The following is an 18,220-nucleotide window of genomic DNA, read 5'->3' as shown; positions in this document are numbered from 1 at the left end:
CACTTAGTAGCTTTGAAATGAGTGAATTCCTGGAAGGAGATGGGTTGCCCATCCAATTTACTCCTTCCTCTCTTTCTATCCTGAGATTCTACACTGGCCACTCCTGGTCAGTAAAATCAGCTAACTCAACGACTACTGGCCTCATTAAAAGTTTCTGAAAGAGGCAGGCTGGAACAACACGGATACTCTTATCAGGTCTCTCACCTCCATCGTTCCCTTTTGTCGAGATGACCAAATGATCTTCACATTCTGTCCTAAGGCCCAGATTCCCTAAATGCACGGAGATGTCTGACTTCACAAATTCTAGATCTCAGATTCTCCGAAACCTTCAACCTATTTTTTGAACAAACCCTGCAGATATATCTATTCTGAATAACCCTTGCTGCAATTTTGTTTCTTTTTTGAAACATTATCTTTGGAAAACCAAGGAAATTGGAAGACTCTGTACTGAAGTTTATACCGTGGGTCACCAAAAGACCAGATGTTGTGTACCAGAGCAGAGTCGCACACTTGTTCGTTTTCGCTGAGCTAAGCTGTACTGTCCTCCAGAGAGCTTCCGCAGCGGGGAGTTTTCAGGGCGTGGCTACCCCACCTCCCAGCTCACGGCACACCCGACTTCCCAATTTATGCATCCCCCAAAACTATTTTTTGTCCGCAAATTTTAAAAAAGGGAAAAAGAAAAACCTTCGCATAGAGGAAAGCAACCTTCTCCATCGCTGTTTTTCATTTAAAAAGCGACAAAAAAGAAAAAACCCAGTACCCCCCCCTCCTAAATTCACTTTACAGCGTGGACAACAATAGAGGACTACAACTCCCAAAGAGGACTGCGCTCAGCGGCTGCGCAGCGACCAATGGGCGCCTGGTACATGACTAACACCAACCAATCACTGCCTGGATCGGGAAGGCTTTGTCTCTCTACCCGGGCGCGGGCGCCGATCTCCCGCCTCCCAGCGCTGCGCACGCGCGCCCCGCCCTGCCCGCCTTCCCTCCTTTGCCCTCCCCTGTGGTCGGCCTCTCAGAATCTTTCCGCCGTCGCGTTCGGATCGCGCTGCTCCAGTTGCGGAGCACGATCCAGCCTTCCAGCCCGCGACCAGCAAAGGAAAGAATCTTACAGATTTTCTTGCCCCGTACATTCCTGGAGGCGAGCAAAACAAGTTAATTTGGACCATGAGGGAAATCGTGCACATCCAGGCCGGTCAATGTGGCAACCAAATCGGTGCCAAGGTAAGACAAAAACCTCCTTTCGCTTATGTTTCGCCTTAGAATGAAAAATCCATAGTTAAGCGGGAAGAATCATTGTGGGGCGTTTGTATTCCATTCTTAAGCTTTGCTCCCCTCCCCCCAAAGATTTTGCCATGTGAGTGTAGTAATCATTTGTATCCTGGACCTAGTCTTGGACAATGGGGAGTTATTTTTTCTGCAGCACATTTTGGGGCAGCGATACAAGGGCTTGTTGGGCTCGGAGCACGGGGAGCCTAACGGTCCGAGGCCAGGAGGAAGCTCCCCGAGACAAAGCGAGCGAGGTCCCATGTGCACCCCCTTTCCCCGCCCTGCCGGGCCTCGGGGCGTCCAGCGGAGGCGGAACGGGCGAGGCCGGGCGCGCAGCTCTCGTGAAGAGCTAGGGGACTCCCGGCGCCCCACGCTCACAAAGGATGGAGAGCCTCGCGCGGCCTCGGCTCCCGAGGGGCGTTCCCGCAGCCTTTTGTGGCGCGAAGAATAATAGGTTCCTTGGACTTTTTTCCTTGCTCCTTATGAGGATCATCTTAGAGCGAGGACTGGAAAAAGAGCAAAGAGAGGAGGTAAACCCTTCTTTTAGTGGGTCCCTCCCCCTCGATGTGGGAGAAAGCCAGTGAGGAGGAGAGTTAGGGAAGGGAAGAAATTCAGAGGCCATGGGGATTTTTTTTTTTTTTTTGCGCGCGCGGCTACAGTGTAGCGGGAGGAAGTGCAGCCGCTACGTTGTAGCAGCCGGGCGGAGCGGGAGCGGGGGCGGGGCCGGCGCTTGGCGCGCGGGGACAATGCGGCGGGGGCGCGCGGGCTCCGCCCTCCGCGCGGGAATGTGGGCCAGGCCCCGCCCACGCGCGGCCCCTTGGCATGGGCGGCGCCGCGTGCGCCTGCGCCGCAGTCACGTGGCCGCATCCGCGGTCTGCTGCGGCTGCCGCGCCTGTCTGCCCCACGCCCTTTGTGCGCCTTGCGGAGGGGCGGTGCCCACGCGCCGATCCGGGCGGAACGCTGTTCCTGAGGATGCCTGTGGGCTCCAGGCTGCCGGCAGTGCACACGATGCTGACCTGGGCCGCGAAATCTGCGGGCTCAGGGATTGCGCTAGGGCGAAGGCGTGGCAGACACACCCCGAGGCCGCGCTGGAGACACGGCGGGCGACAAGGAGGGGGCGGTCGGTACGGTTGGTTGCAGGGGGCTCATTGCACTGCCCTCGCAGTTCTGGGAGGTGATCAGCGATGAGCACGGCATCGACCCCACCGGCACCTACCACGGAGACAGTGACCTGCAGCTGGACCGCATTTCCGTATACTACAATGAAGCCACAGGTGAGGCAGAGGCCTGGGGACTCAGGTTCCTTTGCCTTCCCCGCGTTTTTGCGGGCAACTTTTGTGTTCTTGGGGGGTCCATTTTTCCGATTGAATGAATGCAAAGCCCTGTGCCTCTAAAGGGGGTGGGGCGGGGGAGGTGTCTGGACAGCTTTGCTGCCATCTGGTGGCGGAGCGTGTGTTAACTTGGGGTGTGCAGTTCCCAGGCCCTTGATTAACCTTTTCCAAGCCAGCTTTCACGCATCTGCTCGATTTCCTGTAGGTGGCAAATATGTTCCTCGAGCTATTTTGGTGGATCTAGAACCTGGGACCATGGACTCTGTTCGGTCTGGTCCTTTTGGCCAGATCTTCAGACCGGATAACTTTGTTTTTGGTGAGTTGAACAGAAAATGGGATAGTGGAGGACACAGTTCAGCTTATTTGGGTGGGAAAGAAGGTCAGGAGATTATTTAGTTAGAAATGCAGGGCTGTGTTCTGTGGTGTGGGGTGAAGGCTGGCCCTTTGGTTTAGATTATGGGGAGCCTGCACCACAGGTGAGAACAGAAACTATTCAGGTCAGTGGCAGCAGAGGTTGAAGGGTAGAAATGGCCTGTCTTATATCCCTCACATACTGAGCCTTCTCCCGACCCTATTCCAGGTCAGTCTGGGGCAGGCAACAACTGGGCCAAGGGCCACTACACAGAGGGGGCTGAGCTGGTGGACTCTGTCCTGGACGTGGTGCGGAAGGAGGCGGAGAGCTGTGACTGTCTCCAGGGCTTCCAACTGACCCACTCACTGGGGGGTGGCACCGGCTCGGGCATGGGCACCCTGCTCATCAGCAAGATCCGTGAGGAGTACCCTGACCGCATCATGAACACCTTCAGTGTGGTTCCCTCGCCCAAGGTGTCCGACACAGTGGTTGAGCCCTACAATGCTACCCTCTCCGTGCATCAGCTGGTGGAGAACACGGATGAAACCTACTGCATTGACAACGAGGCGCTGTATGACATCTGCTTCCGTACCCTCAAGCTGACCACACCCACCTATGGCGACCTCAACCACCTGGTCTCGGCCACCATGAGCGGCGTCACCACCTGCCTTCGATTCCCAGGCCAGCTCAATGCCGACCTGCGCAAGCTGGCTGTGAACATGGTGCCCTTCCCGCGCCTGCATTTCTTCATGCCCGGCTTTGCCCCACTCACCAGCCGTGGCAGCCAGCAGTACCGTGCCCTGACTGTGCCCGAGCTCACCCAGCAGGTCTTTGACGCCAAGAACATGATGGCTGCCTGTGACCCGCGCCACGGCCGCTACCTCACGGTGGCCGCAGTCTTCAGGGGCCGCATGTCCATGAAGGAGGTGGACGAGCAGATGCTCAACGTGCAGAACAAGAACAGCAGCTACTTCGTGGAGTGGATCCCCAACAACGTCAAGACAGCCGTGTGCGACATCCCGCCTCGCGGCCTCAAGATGGCCGTGACCTTCATCGGCAACAGCACGGCCATCCAGGAGCTGTTCAAGCGCATCTCGGAGCAGTTCACGGCCATGTTCCGCCGCAAGGCCTTCCTGCACTGGTACACGGGCGAGGGCATGGACGAGATGGAGTTCACCGAGGCCGAGAGCAACATGAACGACCTGGTGTCCGAGTACCAGCAGTACCAGGACGCCACTGCGGAAGAGGAAGAAGATTTCGGGGAGGAGGCCGAAGAGGAGGCTTAAGTCCAGCCACTTCTGGCTTCTCACTTCCTCAGCTGCTTTCAGCTGCCCCTTCAGTTTGTCTGCTGCCACTGTCCTGTTTTTTTTTTTTTCCCCCCGAGAGTGTGGAACAGTGCCTGGCACATAGTAGGCGCTCAAAATAAATACTTGTTTGTTGGATGTCTCTGCTTTCTCTACTCTGACAAACCTAGATCTTTTATCATTCTAGGTGACCCTGTATCTTCTGCTGGAGCCCACTTTTCACATCTGTCTAGTTAATTTCCTTTCAGAACCTCCAAGAAGTTGGGTCTCTCCCAGATCCCCTGTAGAAGCAGCCAGGTGCTGAAAATGCCCAGGGAAAGAGGCAGAGGGTGGAGATGGGAAAGGATGGGACTCTGCGTCCCAGCATAGCTGGGAAAGGGGAACCCAGGCAGGCTGTCATTCACTCCAGGTGTTTCCCGTTCAGCTTCTTGAGATGGGTAAACCGCATCAGGTCTGCTTCACCCACAGCTGCCCAGGGCACCCCCACGCCCTTTGAGGGGAAGACCCCACCCAGTGCTGCTCCAGGCACACTTCCCACTAGCTTCCCATCACCCGTGGATAATGGCGTTGGGTGGAGGGGTTCATGAGTGGCCCTCATTTGGGGGACCTTCTCAGGTGGGGGACCCTCCAGGCTCATTGCTTGCTTTTGCCTTCACTCTTTTGTCCTGTCCTACACCCAGATTTCTATTTTGTGTTGAACTTGCTTTTTTTCATATTGAAAAGAGACAATGCCCCAAGAGCCAAAAATAAACGGGAGTCCAGAAAACCAGCTGCCGTCCGCGTGCTCACTGAGGGGAGGCTGCTGGGGCAGGCAGGGCCCGGGTCAGCGTTGTGCCCTCAAAGCTGGAAAGCCTGTGCTAAGCCCTGTATCCAGAGTGCTGTCTGGCAATGCCAGCTGCATCTCAGCCAGAGGTAATTCAGGATGGCAAATGTGACCCCCATGTTGTCACTGTTTTACCTGCATCTCCTGGGACCAGAGGACTCAGCCCCACTCATGTTCTCTGGCCCTGCAATCTGGTTTTTTTGAGACCGGGTCATTATCTAGTTCAGGTTGGCTTGAGTAGAGTCCTTGCTTCAGTCTGCTGAGTGCTGTTAGTCTACCATCATACCCACCTAACTGGCATCATCTGCAGCGCTCTTGCCTTGAGTTTATTTCTTGGTACTGGAAGTTGAGCTCACAGCCTCACACTGGCAGGTGCTTGTGCCGCCGAAACAAATGGAGATTTACATTTAATACCCAGTGCAGAGCCCACCCAGGATCCCTTTGGGTTTCTGTGAGCTTGGGCCTCTGCTGAGAGCCCAGAAGGTACAACAGGAAACACCAACTCCTTCAAACCTAAAGAATGCACCAGAGGAGCTTTGTCCCCCACGTCCCTTTGTGTACAAAAATGCCCAGGTTTGGTTCTCAGCTCGTAAAGAAAATACCTTTTTCTTTTTAGGGGGAGACTGTCCCCATGTAGTTCATTTGGCCTCAAACTCTTCAGTCATCCTGCCTGAGCCTCCGGATCACAGGTGTATTGTACACCACACCTGGCTGGAAATGCCTTCAGAAAGGCGCCTGTAGCAGGTTTTTTTTTAAAGTCTTTGACTAAGGCACAGCCTAACACTGGGTCACACTTAACATTGTAACACTGTAAGGCTAACAAGCTTACACAGCGGTTACATTTTAATAACAAGTAGAGGGTACTTTTTGTTTTTTAGCACTGGGCATGATCTAGAGCCTCTGTACTGAGCTAGGTCCCCAGCCCTTGCTCACACGGAGGCAGCCTCAGTGCTGGGTTCCAGCCTACAGCACCACACCTAGCTGAGAGGTGACCTACAGGGGACCTGTGCAGGTTAGGTACAGGTCCTGTGCCTTTTTGCACCGGGGGGATCCTGGAGCTCATTTCTGTATTTACGATTGTCATATGGCTGTCACTTCAGTCATTTTAGGAATTATGCAATCCTCAACATTATTTCTAACTTAGCCCACTTTTCTGACCAAAACCACCTTTGGGGGAAAGATGAACTCTCCAGCTCTGAAAGTCCAGAGAGGACTTGTTTTTCCACAGAGTCTGGAAAGCCAATTGGATGTTGGGCCGTGCTGGGGCACTCACTCTGAACTGGTTCGGCTTTATTACTTTTTTCAAGGATCAGTACTTGCTGGCAGCAGTGTGGAAGGCACCTCCAGGCTGCCCTCCTGTCCTGGGGGGAGGAGAGGCATGTAGAGGGCAGGGCCTCTGACTCAGGAACTTGGATGCATGGTGGGTGGGGGGCCCTTGGACACTGGCTGTCCAGGCCATGCGGGTCAGAACGGGCAGCTCCAACCAAGGCAAGGCACAGGCTGTGCGGTAAGGAGGACGAAGGACCCCCTCTGACAACATGCTGAGGAGGTCCCGGGGGACGTGCAGCAGCAGAAGCGCCACTCAGACAACTGCACCTCGAGATGGCACTATTGAGGGCTAGGGGCTCAGGCCATCCTCAAAGGCTTGTTGTTCACCTGGGGAAAGACAAGAGGTGTGACACCTGGGAGGTAGGGTCTCTGCCTGCCCAGCTCCCATGCCAGTCCCCATGCCAGTCCCAGAGGCCTCTGTCTAGTGCCCATCTCAGTCCCTTTCCTCGAACTATGCAGTTCAGGCTGGCCCTGAACTCACAAGGTAGGCCAGGCTGGTCTCGAATTCACAGCGATTCTCCTGCATCAGCTTCCCGTGCTGGGATTGAAAGCATGGGCCACGATGCCCAGCTAGTAGGTTTTTTACGCTGTAAATTACCTGCTCTAAAGCTAGCTTGACTTAAGACAAAAGCTCTTGTGGACACACCCGAAGCAGTTAACCCAGTGACCCCAACTGGCCGACTGCATCCTGCGGCACCCCCACCCGCCTGGGCCTCACCTGGGCAATGCTGACGCCTGTGAGTCTCTCCACGCTTTCGGGCAGGCGGCTCAGGATGTCCAGCACTTCCCCAGTCACCTTGGCAGCTCCCATGGCCCCGCTTCCACTGGACACCAGTGTGATCTTCTTGGCCGAGGTCAGGGGGCCGCTGATCTCTTCTGCCACCTGGCAGAGGACAGACGCTGCTGGGTGTCCATACTCTGCCTAACGCAGCCTGTGCATAAAGCCCTCGACCTACTGACCCTTCCCCGTGGTCCTGGCTGGTCATCCCCATCTGTGATTCATAGCCCTGGCTGGTCTGGTCTCTCAGTCCCCAGCTCCAGTCCCTCTGTCCCGCTACCCACACCAGCCCCAGACCTGAGGCAGCTTCTCCAGCAGCATGTCCAGCTGCGCGGCCTCCTGGTACAGCTGGAATGCTTCTGCCTTCTTGGCCATCTGCTCAGCCTCGGCACGGGCACGGACCCCGATAGCAAAGGCCTCAGCTTCCCCACGCATCTGAGGAGGGGACAGGGTACTGTGCGAACGAGAAGCAAGAAGACGGTGCAAGCCAGGCATAACAGTGCGTGCCTGGAGGCTGAGGCAGGCCAATCGCCCTGAGTTCACAGCCAGCCTGGGATGCGTAGCAAAACTCTCAGAAACAAACCCAGTGCGACCTGTAACCCACAAACCACCTCTTTCCACAGCGGAGGAGCCACCCCAACTCACCCGCACGGACTCTGCCTCGGCCTCTGCCTGCATGATCAGCTGGGACCTGGACGGTGAGAAGAGCAGTTGGGTGAGGGTGCCCAGCGTCCAGGAGCAACAGGGCACGGTCGTGCGAGCCGGTCTCACCTCTCCGCCTCGGCCAGGCGCTCCAGCCGGAATCGCTCGGCCTCGGCGGGTTTGCGCACCCGGGCCTCCAGCTCCTTCTCGCGGCGCGCGATCTCCTGCTCCTGCAGCGCCACCTGCTGGGCGCGCTCCACCACCTGCACCTGCACGCGCTGCTCCTCAATCTGCTGCTTGGTTTTGGCCACCTGCGGGCGGGGCGCGCGTCAAGGCCAGCACGGCACCCCCACGCCGCACCCTTCACGCCAGCCCCAACCACCGCGTGGACTACTGATGGACTGGGGAAGGGGAAGCAAATTCAGGAGGAAAAATCAGCAAGAAGCAAGGCTGGCTCCACCTCTTTCCCAACGCCTGGAGAAGCAGCCCCTGTGATCAGCTTCCTCCAGGGGCTGGAGGGGTCTGCCAGCCCTTTCACTTCCGGGAGTAGAATTTATGGCCTTGCGCTTGCCAGGCCCAGCTTTCATTTATTTATTTATTTGCAGTACTGAGAATTGAACTGGGTGCTGCATCCTCAGGCCTTTTTGCTTTTTGTTTTGAGGCACAGTCTTAGTACGTTGTTGAAATCTCCAGGCTAGGCTCAAAGTGGTGATCTGCCTGTCTCAGCCTCCTGGAATGCTAGAATGGCAGGCCAAGTTCCTTTTCTCTCTCTCTCTTTTTGTCTTTCTGAGACAGGGTCTCACTATGCAGTTTAGGCTGGTCTTGAGCTCACTTTGTAGCCCAGCCTGGCTTCAACTTGCAACCCTCCTGCCTCAGCTTCCCAAGTGCTGAGGTTACAGGTGTGCACTGCCACGCCTAATCCCAATTTCATTCTTATTCCCCAGAGTTCAGGGATCAGAAGACCGGCCCAGCCAGCGGAGGAAGAGGTAACAGACAGGGGGCCGGTCTCCTGGCCCACTGCACTCTACTGGCTCATCATTGTGGGAGGGACTACGTGACCCACGGACAGTGCCGTTGCCTGACCTGGGTCCATCTGTGTGCTCCAGGTGTGGCCCCAGTGTGTGTGCGGTCTCCAAGCTCCCAAATCTGTCCCAAACTGACAGGTTTCCCTGGTCCACCCAGGCTGCAGGGTCCCTTCTCTCCTGTATGCCACCACTTCCTGACCGTTGTGAAACTGAACTCCCAGGGGCTCCCATAGAAAGAGTATGAAAACAGTAATTTTTTCCTACTCTTGCATCTCTGAGATGACTGTCCCTGAACGGTTCAGCTGAGTACAGGCTGCCACAGCAGACCTCACTTCCCAGAGTGATTTTTTGCAGGGGTGAAATCTCATGAAGTCAACTGGGTGCCCAGCCTTTTTTGTTTTTTTTTTTTTACACTTCTTTTTTTCTTTTTTCTTTTTATCGGTACCAGGGATCGAACTCACGACCGCCTGCTTGCAAGGCAGTTGCTTATGCCACTGAGCTAAATCCCCAGCCCCCAGCCTTTTGTTTTGAGATCTGTTCCTTCCTGGATGTTTTTGAATTTGAATTTTCTCTCAGTGCCGGGAATCCAAACCACAGCCTTGTGCACTCGAGGCAAACCCTCTGCTCTGAGCTGCTTCTCCAGTCATCTCAAACATTTTACCTTTACTAATTTTCCCATTTGAAAACCCATTCTGGGAAATTTTGTAGTTTTTCACTTCCAACTTAAGTTCTGTTTTCCATGTCTGCCATCTTGCTAGTTCCTTGTGTGCTGTTTTTGTTTCTGTTCTGTTTTGATTTCCTGTGTGTGGACTCTTCATGACTGTTTTCTTTTGGTGCCAGGCACTGAACCCAGGGCCTTGTGCATGCTAGGCGAGTACCTGACCACTAAGCTACATCCCCGCCCTTTAGTGAAGCTAGGTCTCACCAGACTGCTCAGGTTGGCCTTGGCGTGATCCCCCACCCCCAGCCTTTCATGCAGCTTGGGCTAAAGGTGTGCAACACCATACGGCAGCTCAGCGCGTGTCCTTTGATTTCTGCCTGGCTGTGGTCTCCCTCCCATGGTTTTGGGCTCATGGTGAGCAAGGCCTGGACACGGAAGCAGCTCTGAGGCTCTGGGGTGGCTGCTGGGCTTTGGGCTTCATTCAGGATGACTCAGCAGATCTGTACAGAGGAACCTCTAGGTCTGGATATCTGCTTATGCACTTTGTGGTGGTGGGGACTGAATCCAGGGCCTTGGCTCTGAGCTACATCCCCAATCCTTGTTTATTTATCTGGGACAGGGTCTCGATACAAAGCCCAAGCTGGTCTTGAACTTGCAATCTTTTTGCCTCAGCCGGGATTATAGGTATGAACCACCACACCTCACTTGATTTTTTTTTTTTTTTTTTTCTTCTGTAAGTGGGATCTTCCTAAATTGCCCAAGACAGGGCTCAAATCTGCATTCCTCCTGCCTTACAGACTGCTGGGCTTTGTAACAGGGTTTCATTAAATTGCTCAGGCTGGGATGAAGTGTGTAATCCTTCCTCAGTCGCCCAACCTTGAACCATCACATGTAGCTCAATTCTGAATCTTTAAGCCTTTTTTCTGAGACAAGGTTTTACTAGGTAATTCAGGCTGGCCCTGAACTCTCTAGGAAGCCCAGGCTTGCTAGGATCCTCCTGCCTCAGCCTCCTGAGTGCTGCGTTTATGGGGCTGCACCACCATGGCTGACTCTGTTCCACCGTTAGCAGTCTTAATGTATCAGATACTGCTTTAATACTCACAAAATAAGGATTCATTATCAAATATCTATTTTGTACCTATAGTGTGCCAGGACTTGTTTTGGAGGTGAGGATTAAGTATGAATGATACACAAAAGATCGTTGCTTCTGTGGAGCTTATGTTGTAACACAGGAAACAGCCAATGAAGCCAGGCATGGTGGTGCAAGACTGTAATGCCAGCTACAAGAGAGAGGCTGAGGGAGGAAGGAGGATCCCAGGCCTGAGGCCACAGCAGAATTCTAAGCACAATGAAAAGCTATTAGAGAACATTAAGTGGGGCATGCCATTGCCCAGTCTGCACTTTTATTGGGGACCAGTCTAGCTGACTTGTGGAAAATACACTGGCAGAAGAGAGGCAGCCAGGCTGAGTGGTGCTGCAGGCCTGTAATCCCGGCACTTTGGGAGGCTGAGGCAGGACGGGATGAGATCCACTGCAGCCTGAATTACAGAGCAAGCCCTGGTCTCAAAAAACCAAAACCTGAACAGAGCCCACCCAGTCTGATCCTTTGACTTGCAGGTAAGGAAAGCCACGCTAACAAGGTTAAAAACTGCTCTGGTTTGGACTGGTGAACCTCAAAGGGCCAGGTTTTCATGCCTTAGTTGCCAAGGCTGTGCTGGTGGGAGTCATGGAACTGTTAAAAGGTGAGGTGCAGTGAGACGGTCCTGTGTTGTGGGGCGTGGCCCAAAGACCGCTGGGCCTGGCCTTCCATGCTGTCCTCGTTGCTGGGTCCTGGGCTCAGCTGCTCCACTGTGCACTGAAACCACGACTCCAGGCAGCCCTGGTTGTAATGGACTGCACCCTCCAAGACGCTGAGCCAGAGTGAGTAAGGCTTTTCTACTTAAATCTCCAAAGACCTTGAGTACTGTTACAGTGACAAAAACTGACTTCACAGGAGCCTTATCGAGTCTGCCCAAAAGCCAGCGATTTCCACCCTGGTAATGGTCTACTGTCCATACAGGTCACCTCAGGATGTTGTTACGTTACACATTCCGATTCAGTTTGGTCTGAAGTAGAATCAGTGCTCCCTAAAACTCCCTGTACTGGGGACTGAACCCAGGCCCTTCACACTGATCTATGTTTCCACGACTCTTTTGTTTTTCATTTTGAGGCAGGGTCTCCCTAAATGTCTAAGTTACCCAGGCAGGGCTTCAAACCGTCCTGCATCAGTCTCCCAGAGTTCTGGGATTATAGGCACCCACCACCACACCTGGCTAATACTTATTTTTTTCCAGAAATACTGGATTAGGTTCCTATGAACCTCTGATCATAATATATTTATCTACCAGTCAATATATGACCTTGTTTTATGTGTTTCTGTTTAGAGATCCTATGTAATATGATCAACTCACTAAAGCATCTCTTGGCAGACAGCCTTTCAAATCAGGCCTGAAAAGAGGTATTGGTGGGCTCTCCACGGACAGGGCACTGTGCTTGGGAGCCATGCTGGTGGCTGGGTTTTGTTTGCTGTTTGTTTTTGGGTTTTGAGACAGCATCTCACTGTATGGCTCAGGCTGACCTTGAACCTGTGATCAGGCTGCTACTCCATCAGGCCTGCCTACGTTTTTTGTTTTTTGCATCTCTCCTTATGTGGGGGAGATAGGTCCTCACATAAGGAGAACCAGAACAAGCTCAGAACTGGAGAAAAGGAGGTGGCCTGAGAGGCGAGGAAAGGGGCGCTTGGCGGCTCCTACCTGAAGCTGATAGGCCAGATCGGCCTGTGCTCGGCGGGTGTTGACCTCGATATCATATGCAGCCTTCTTCAGCTCATAGTCCCTCTGTGCCTTAGCCATTTCAATCTCACTCAGGTACTGGGCAGAGACCTTTTCCTGCTTGGCCTTGGCCTCCTGTCGGTGCACGATTCAGGCAGGAAGTCAGGGTGGAAAGGAAGCCACTGCTGTGCCTGTCCCCAGCCTTACCCCACCCAGCTCAGCTGTTTCCCCATCAGCTCAGCCCAGCTGTGCCCTCCTGTTCCATCCTCATCCAGTGGCCAGCGCATCTGTGGTCACCAGGTGACCCCATCTCTCTCACCCGTATCCCGGCATCCCTCTTGGCCTCAGCTTCCCCGATCCGAGCGTCTTTTTGGACTTGTGCTGTCCGAGCTTTCCCCAAGGAGTGCAAATAGTCCTACGGGGAAGAGGCAGAGGCCAGAGTCCTGAAGATTTAGGAGCTGGGAGGAGAGTGGCCAGGAGGGGGCAGCCCCATCTTACCTGGTCATCGTGAATGTCCTTCAGAGTGTAGCTCACCACGCTAATGCCCATGTTGACCAGGTCAGAGGAGGCTACTTTGAAGACCTGCTCTGAGAACTTCTGCCTGTCCTTGTAGATCTCCTGGGACAACACAGCACAGGAAGAAGGCTCTTAGCGCTGGACTCGGCTGACTGTCCGCGGGGACACCCCGTCCACACCCCCAGCCCACCTCCACGGTCATGTGAGCCATGATGGCCCGCTGGTGGCCCTCCAGTGTCTCCAGCGCGATGTGGGCTATCTCAGCCTCGGTCTTCCCCAGGAACATTTGGCAGGCGGCCGCCAGCATCTCCTTGTTCTGCCCCTGGATCTTCACCTGAAGCCAGAAGGGAAAGAGAGTCTGGGCGAGGGCTGGGGGGAGAGGGGGCATCTGGGGAGTGGCTGCTTCTCTTTCCCATGGCAGGAAGAAGACTGAGCTGCAGCTTGGGGTGGTGTAGGGAGGGCACCTGGGCAATGCCGGTGACGGAAATGGGCACCCCGTGGCGCGTGTACACCTTCTCGCTCTTGACGTTGAGAGTCAGGGTGTTGAGGGAGATCCTGAGGGCAGAGGGGCGCGGCCGTGAGGACCACGCAGAGCGGCGAGGGCCTGGCCGCCTCCCTCTCTCTCCTTCACTCCCTCCCTACCTCTGGATCTTCTGGATGCAGGGCAGGACGAAGACGCGGCCTCCGGCCACCATGACAGGGGGGCTCCGGCAGAAGCCTGCGGAAGGGGGCGCGAGGACAGAGTTGGGTGCAGGCCGCGAGCCGTGGGCAAGGGGCACAGCGGCCAGTGCCGGGGGTGCACTTACCCGAGACCACCATGGCCTCGTTGGGGCCGCACGTGAAAAACATGGCTCAGAAGGGAGCTGCAAGACACAGGCTGCGCCGTTGAGGGCGGTGCTGCGGCGGCCGCCGCCTCCCCGCCAAGCCTGCCTGGACGGTCTCCGCACGGATTCCCGCCTCCGCCCCGGCTCGGCCCGGCTCAGCCCGGAGCTCGCGGCCCGCTCACCGTCCAGACGCGGCCTGGTCCGGGGCAGAGCGGCCCAGCGAGCGCCCACGACCTCCACAGCCACCGCCCCCCGCCCGGCCGCGCCCAGCTGCTGCAGCCACGGCCCGCCCCTTCCCAGCAAGCTCCGCTCGGGCCCGCCCCGTCCCCACCTCCAGCCCTGCCCCTCTCCGCCCCCACTCGCAGGACCCGGAGCCCTGCTCCTCCCCGCCCCGCGTGGCGCAAGCCCGGGCGCCTGCTGCAGGATCGGGCCGAATCGCAGGCGAGGACGCGGCTCAGGCGCCGGGAGGGGGAGCAGGCGAGTCGGCGCTCGCAAGGACTCACGCAGGACGCTCGTGTAAACCATTTATTTGTGTTCACAGAACATACTGTAGGGCGCCCCGACCCACGACCCCCTGCCCTCCCTAGAGACCGCGGGCTGAGGGGCGAGCGACGGCGACACTGGTAAATCCCGAGATCGGCGTCCGCCGCGGGCAGCGCCGCGCATAACTTACAATAAATATTACATAATCCCCCGCCACTCGGAGGATCCATAAATACACATAAATATTAATCAGGGGCAGGAGGAATAAGTTAGTGTTCGTCCGGGCGCCGGTCCCACTGTGGGACACGCTCGCGCGCTTCAGGCCGCCCTGTGCCTGTGCGGAGCCGGCTCCCCGCGCTCAGAAGGCGGCCGGGCGCGGCCGTAGGAGGGCGCTCAGTTCCAGTGCGTAGTCCGCCGGTCGCGAGGTCAGGTTCAGGGGCTCCAGGGCTGCGTGCGCGGGGGACTCGGTGCTGGGCGCGTCCTCCGGGACCAGGGGCTCCGACAGGCCCTCCTCTGCCAGCAGGACCTGGCAGAAGACCACGGCGAGCAGGACGAACAAGAGTCTCTTGGCCGTGTTCGGCTCCTCGGCGGGCAACTGGCGCCGGACCTGCGGGAAGACAAGGCGAGGGAGGAGGTCAGGCCATAGCCCCGACGCGCAGGCGACCCCATGGCCCAGGCGGGCGTCCCGGCGACACTCACCGCTCGCGGGTACAGGACCCGGCGACTGCGCTTTCTGTGTCCGCGGGAGGCGCTGAGACGCCCTGCGGGAGAGGCCGCGGGCTCTGGCAGGGGATCGAAGGTGAAGATCTCCGGGCCTGAGCCGCGCCGGAGCGCCGGGCTGGATGAGGGGGCGGGGGCCGGCGACCGCAGGCCGGTCAGAGCGGGCAGCGAGCTGCGAGAGCGACACATTGTACGCGGGTAGACGCGACCGGAGTGCTGTCAGGGGGCGCGCCAGCAGCTTAAATAACCCTGGCGGGGGCGGGGCCTCGTGACCCCGCCCCCGCCGCAGGGGAGCGGGGGTTGGACCAGGCTGGAAATTCCGAGGGTTGAGCAAGGGGTGGGCGGGGCTTGGGCCGGGGAGTCTGACCAGCCCATGCGGAGGTCTCGCCAACCCCCTCGGCTGGCACGTGTGAGGACCTGTGGCCGGTGGAGCGGGGGCGCACCTTTTGGATATGATTCGGCCGAGGATCGAGGGAGCCTGGGCGGGGGTTGGGGCAGGTGAGCTGGCGGGAGGGTTTTATGGCGGATACCTGGGGTCTGTTGTAGTACCCACTTGGTGAGTCGGGGAGCTATTGGAAAATGCGTTCCCAGTGTGTAAGTGCACAGAGAAAACGGGGTGCGATGGAAGGCATCGCGGAAACGGCCTAGAGGACTAGGAAAGTCACATTACAGGCCACAGACAGCCCTGCCCGGTGATCACACATGAAGTCTTGTGCACACGAGGCACACACATGCCACGGTGTCACACGCATGGCTGATGCGTGGGGACAGCCACACCCTTAGGTATGAGGAGGTGGTGTCCACACAAAGCTGCTGCGGAGAATTGTGAGCTACAGGAGGTTAGGGGTCAGCCATGTCGTGCTGGTGTTGTGTGAGTTAAATAACACAATGCGTGTGGAGAGCTCTGATCGGTGAGGGATTGTACAGAGTGTAATGATGGCCATTACTCAGCACGGAACTGACTCACTTGCATAGCTATCTGAGGGCCAGCTGTGCATAGATGTGGGATTTAACGTTTCTTTTTGAGCATTCATCTGTGGCAGGTGCTTTGTTAAACGTAATTTTTTTTCCTGTATCGAGAATTGAACTTGGAGCCTTTGCACTGAGCTTCGTCAACAGCCCTTCTATTTTTTGAGGCAGGGTTTACCTGAAATTGCTGAATTGCACACACTAGGTTTGGATTTGGTGATCCTCTTGCCTCAGCCTCCCTGAGTGATGAGATGCGTGTGTGTGCGCATTACTTATAAGCCATGGTGCCTGGCTTATAAGTAATGTTGGAGCCCAGCACAGTCTGTGTCCCTGTGGTCTCTGCGACTGGATGGGGGACTTCTTGTGCCCAGGAGTTTGGGACCAGCCTGGGAACAGAGCGAGACCTAGCTTAACAATGACGGCGCAGTACTGCGGGTCTATGTTGCTGAATGCGGCAGGCGCGATGCGCTGTCACTTTGGCTTCCGAGGGCCTTGTTCTCTGGTGTGAGGTAGGGGGTTAGGGGCCACATAACCAGGAGGGCTGCCCTCAGCTGAGGGCCTTAGAGAGCAGGTGTGAATGTCCAGGTTCCTCGGGAAGTATGGCATTTGGAAGGACCGTGAGTAGCCAGTGAGATGTGATGAATCCAGACCAGAAGGAGGACTGAGCAGAAGAATGGGATCCGCAGGGCCTGGAGCTGGAAAAGTACAGGGTGTGTTTGGGGATGCCACGTTCACACTGCTCTCAGAGTAGGTTTCCCAGAAGGGAGCAGAGGGAAGTACTGACGGCAGGAAAAGGAAGAGTCTGGCAGCGGGGAGATTTGGGGGTCACCCTGACCTGGTGATGGCAAACCTGTCGGAGGCTGAGTGCCCTGGCTGCAGCTCCAAGCCCACCTGTTTATGGCACAGTGTCAGCATGGCCATGAGCCCTGAATACTGAGGTTTTAGTTCAGAAAAATCAACTCATTCATTAATATTTGTCTTAAAAGAAAAACACAACAACAGAGTTTTCAATGATATAGTTTTTACCAAAAGGTAGTTTACATTAGGTGTCACTTTGCTTGTTAATGTGACCTTTGCCTTTGTGTGTGTGCTGCTCATTGGTCCAGCCTCGGGTCATGTGGCCACAGAGTGGGACACAGGGGATGTATGCTACAGGTTTGTTGCCACCAGTCTAGACTGGGGAGCTCGTGGGTCAAAGGATACGATGCTGGGAATGCCTGTGATGAGGGCGGTCTGGGTCCAAGCCGGGGAGACCATGGCTTGGGACGGGAGGCTTCTGTGGGGGCTCGCATGAGAGGAACAGTGACGGGAGAAGGTGATTGAAGCCACTGCCTGCATCAGATCTCTAGGAGTCGGCAGCGGGCTGGGCATCCTCACTAGAGGAGGGCTGGTCAGGTCTCGCTGACACCGAGAGGGTGGATCAGAGCTGACTCCTGGGCCCTGAGGTGCATCTGGCCTGATGCTGCAGCATGTAAAGCTTGTGCTTCGGTGTTAAACCTGGTGAGCAAGGCAAGTAACATCTGGCCTCTTCTGCCAGAGGCTGTCACCCACATCTCTGTGGCCCCCCTAGACCCACAAGTGGTGCCTTGTGGGGAGGAGTTGCTCAGTAATCTTGTTAAATGAAAGGTTAAAAAGCAGGACATGCACATGGTGGGTAGTTACACTCTCCCTGGGTGTTCCCAGACTGAGACAGGGATACATTCCTCCAAATCCCCAGTACACATTTACAATGTCTTCAGAAAAGCTGCAACAGTTCTTACACAGACATCATACAAGAAACAAGAAAGCATTTTCCAATAGCAGTGGGAGGGCCGGGGATAATCCACTGTCCTGGAAACTGATACACCGTTGCTGTGTATACAGTTGCTACCTGGGTCCAAAAGGTCCTTTATTTACACTTGTTACTCCTGTATAAAACACCAGAGACGCCTGCTTTTTACACATCTCTTCTACAGACAAAAATATACTTTCCATGTCTGTCTTTCATGCCCATTCTTAGATTTATTGTTTGTTTTTTGAGACGAGGTCTCGGTATGTATTCAGACTGGCCTTATACTCACTGTGTACTCCAAACTGCCTTCACTGCCTACGAAATGAGCTCCTCCTGCCTCTGCCTCCTGAGGTCTGGGATTCCAGGAGTTGCCACCACGCCTGGCTCATCCTTAGATTTCTACCCAAGCGTAGTGAAGCTTCGAGCTCCGGACAGCTGGAGTCAGGCTACACTGCTGAGACCACCGCACTGCTGGCGCATGCAGGCAGAGCCGTGCACACACACTGGGGTGGGGGGTGCACACACACTGGGGTGGGGGAGATGCGCCGATGGATGGAAGAACACTGTGGCAGGAGAGCTGGGGAGGGATCCGGGAACGCACAACTTGTTTATA

General features: G+C 55.8%; 3 protein-coding genes across 4 annotated transcripts; 1 reads left to right on the top strand and 2 right to left on the bottom strand.

The window, feature by feature from the left end:
* Positions 1-995: 995 nt before the first annotated feature.
* Positions 996-4,394, top strand: Tubb (tubulin beta class I). The gene is made up of 4 exons (XM_003460999.5): positions 996-1,224; positions 2,435-2,543; positions 2,806-2,916; positions 3,181-4,394. Exons 1-4 carry the CDS (start codon positions 1,168-1,170, stop codon positions 4,236-4,238), a joined length of 1,335 nt encoding a protein of 444 aa, XP_003461047.1. The 5' UTR covers positions 996-1,167; the 3' UTR covers positions 4,239-4,394.
* Positions 4,395-6,340: 1,946 nt separating this feature from the next.
* Positions 6,341-13,951, bottom strand: Flot1 (flotillin 1). 2 transcript variants are annotated; one of them, XM_003461010.5, is made up of 13 exons: positions 13,847-13,951; positions 13,647-13,703; positions 13,483-13,558; positions 13,305-13,395; positions 13,031-13,174; positions 12,823-12,942; positions 12,644-12,739; positions 12,307-12,459; positions 7,958-8,139; positions 7,832-7,877; positions 7,484-7,621; positions 7,127-7,291; positions 6,341-6,735 (listed from the first exon to the last, which is right to left on the bottom strand). In XM_003461010.5, exons 2-13 carry the CDS (start codon positions 13,687-13,689, stop codon positions 6,706-6,708), a joined length of 1,284 nt encoding a protein of 427 aa, XP_003461058.1. In that variant the 5' UTR covers positions 13,690-13,703; positions 13,847-13,951; the 3' UTR covers positions 6,341-6,705. The 2 variants fall into 2 exon arrangements, with proteins under 2 accessions (XP_003461058.1, XP_063095333.1); XM_063239263.1 differs by having other exon boundaries at positions 13,647-13,950.
* A 224-nt stretch (positions 13,952-14,175) lies between these two features.
* On the bottom strand, positions 14,176-15,100 carry Ier3 (immediate early response 3). Its single transcript, XM_003460998.5, has 2 exons — positions 14,847-15,100; positions 14,176-14,754 (listed from the first exon to the last, which is right to left on the bottom strand). The coding sequence occupies exons 1-2, from the start codon at positions 15,054-15,056 to the stop codon at positions 14,506-14,508; spliced, it is 459 nt and encodes a 152-aa protein (XP_003461046.1). The 5' UTR covers positions 15,057-15,100; the 3' UTR covers positions 14,176-14,505.
* Positions 15,101-18,220: the final 3,120 nt, after the last annotated feature.

This window comes from Cavia porcellus, unplaced genomic scaffold, assembly GCF_034190915.1.
Source record: "Cavia porcellus strain 051 isolate PalLab524CR breed Dunkin Hartley unplaced genomic scaffold, mCavPor4.1 scaffold_28, whole genome shotgun sequence".
Classification (NCBI taxonomy): Eukaryota; Metazoa; Chordata; class Mammalia; order Rodentia; family Caviidae; genus Cavia; species Cavia porcellus.
This window is presented reverse-complemented; position numbering and strand designations above follow the sequence as displayed.

What these genes read in the sequence shown, in the direction of transcription:
- Tubb (XM_003460999.5), top strand. Translation starts at nt 1,168, where the DNA reads ATGAGGGAAATCGTGCACATCCAGGCCGGTCAATGTGGCAACCAAATC. An exon ending in GCAACCAAATCGGTGCCAAG is followed by an intron (nt 1,225 to 2,434) that starts GTAAGACAAAAA and finishes CTGCCCTCGCAG; the next exon opens with TTCTGGGAGGTGATCAGCGA. An exon ending in ACCGGATAACTTTGTTTTTG is followed by an intron (nt 2,917 to 3,180) that starts GTGAGTTGAACA and finishes ACCCTATTCCAG; the next exon opens with GTCAGTCTGGGGCAGGCAAC.
- Flot1 (XM_003461010.5), bottom strand. Translation starts at nt 13,689, where the DNA reads ATGTTTTTCACGTGCGGCCCCAACGAGGCCATGGTGGTCTCGG. An exon ending in AGAGGGATGCCGGGATACGG is followed by an intron (nt 12,460 to 12,643) that starts GTGAGAGAGATG and finishes GTGCACCGACAG; the next exon opens with GAGGCCAAGGCCAAGCAGGA. An exon ending in CCGAGGCAGAGTCCGTGCGG is followed by an intron (nt 7,622 to 7,831) that starts GTGAGTTGGGGT and finishes TCCCCTCCTCAG; the next exon opens with ATGCGTGGGGAAGCTGAGGC.
- Ier3 (XM_003460998.5), bottom strand. Translation starts at nt 15,056, where the DNA reads ATGTGTCGCTCTCGCAGCTCGCTGCCCGCTCTGACCGGCCTGCGGTCG. An exon ending in GGGTCCTGTACCCGCGAGCG is followed by an intron (nt 14,755 to 14,846) that starts GTGAGTGTCGCC and finishes GTCTTCCCGCAG; the next exon opens with GTCCGGCGCCAGTTGCCCGC.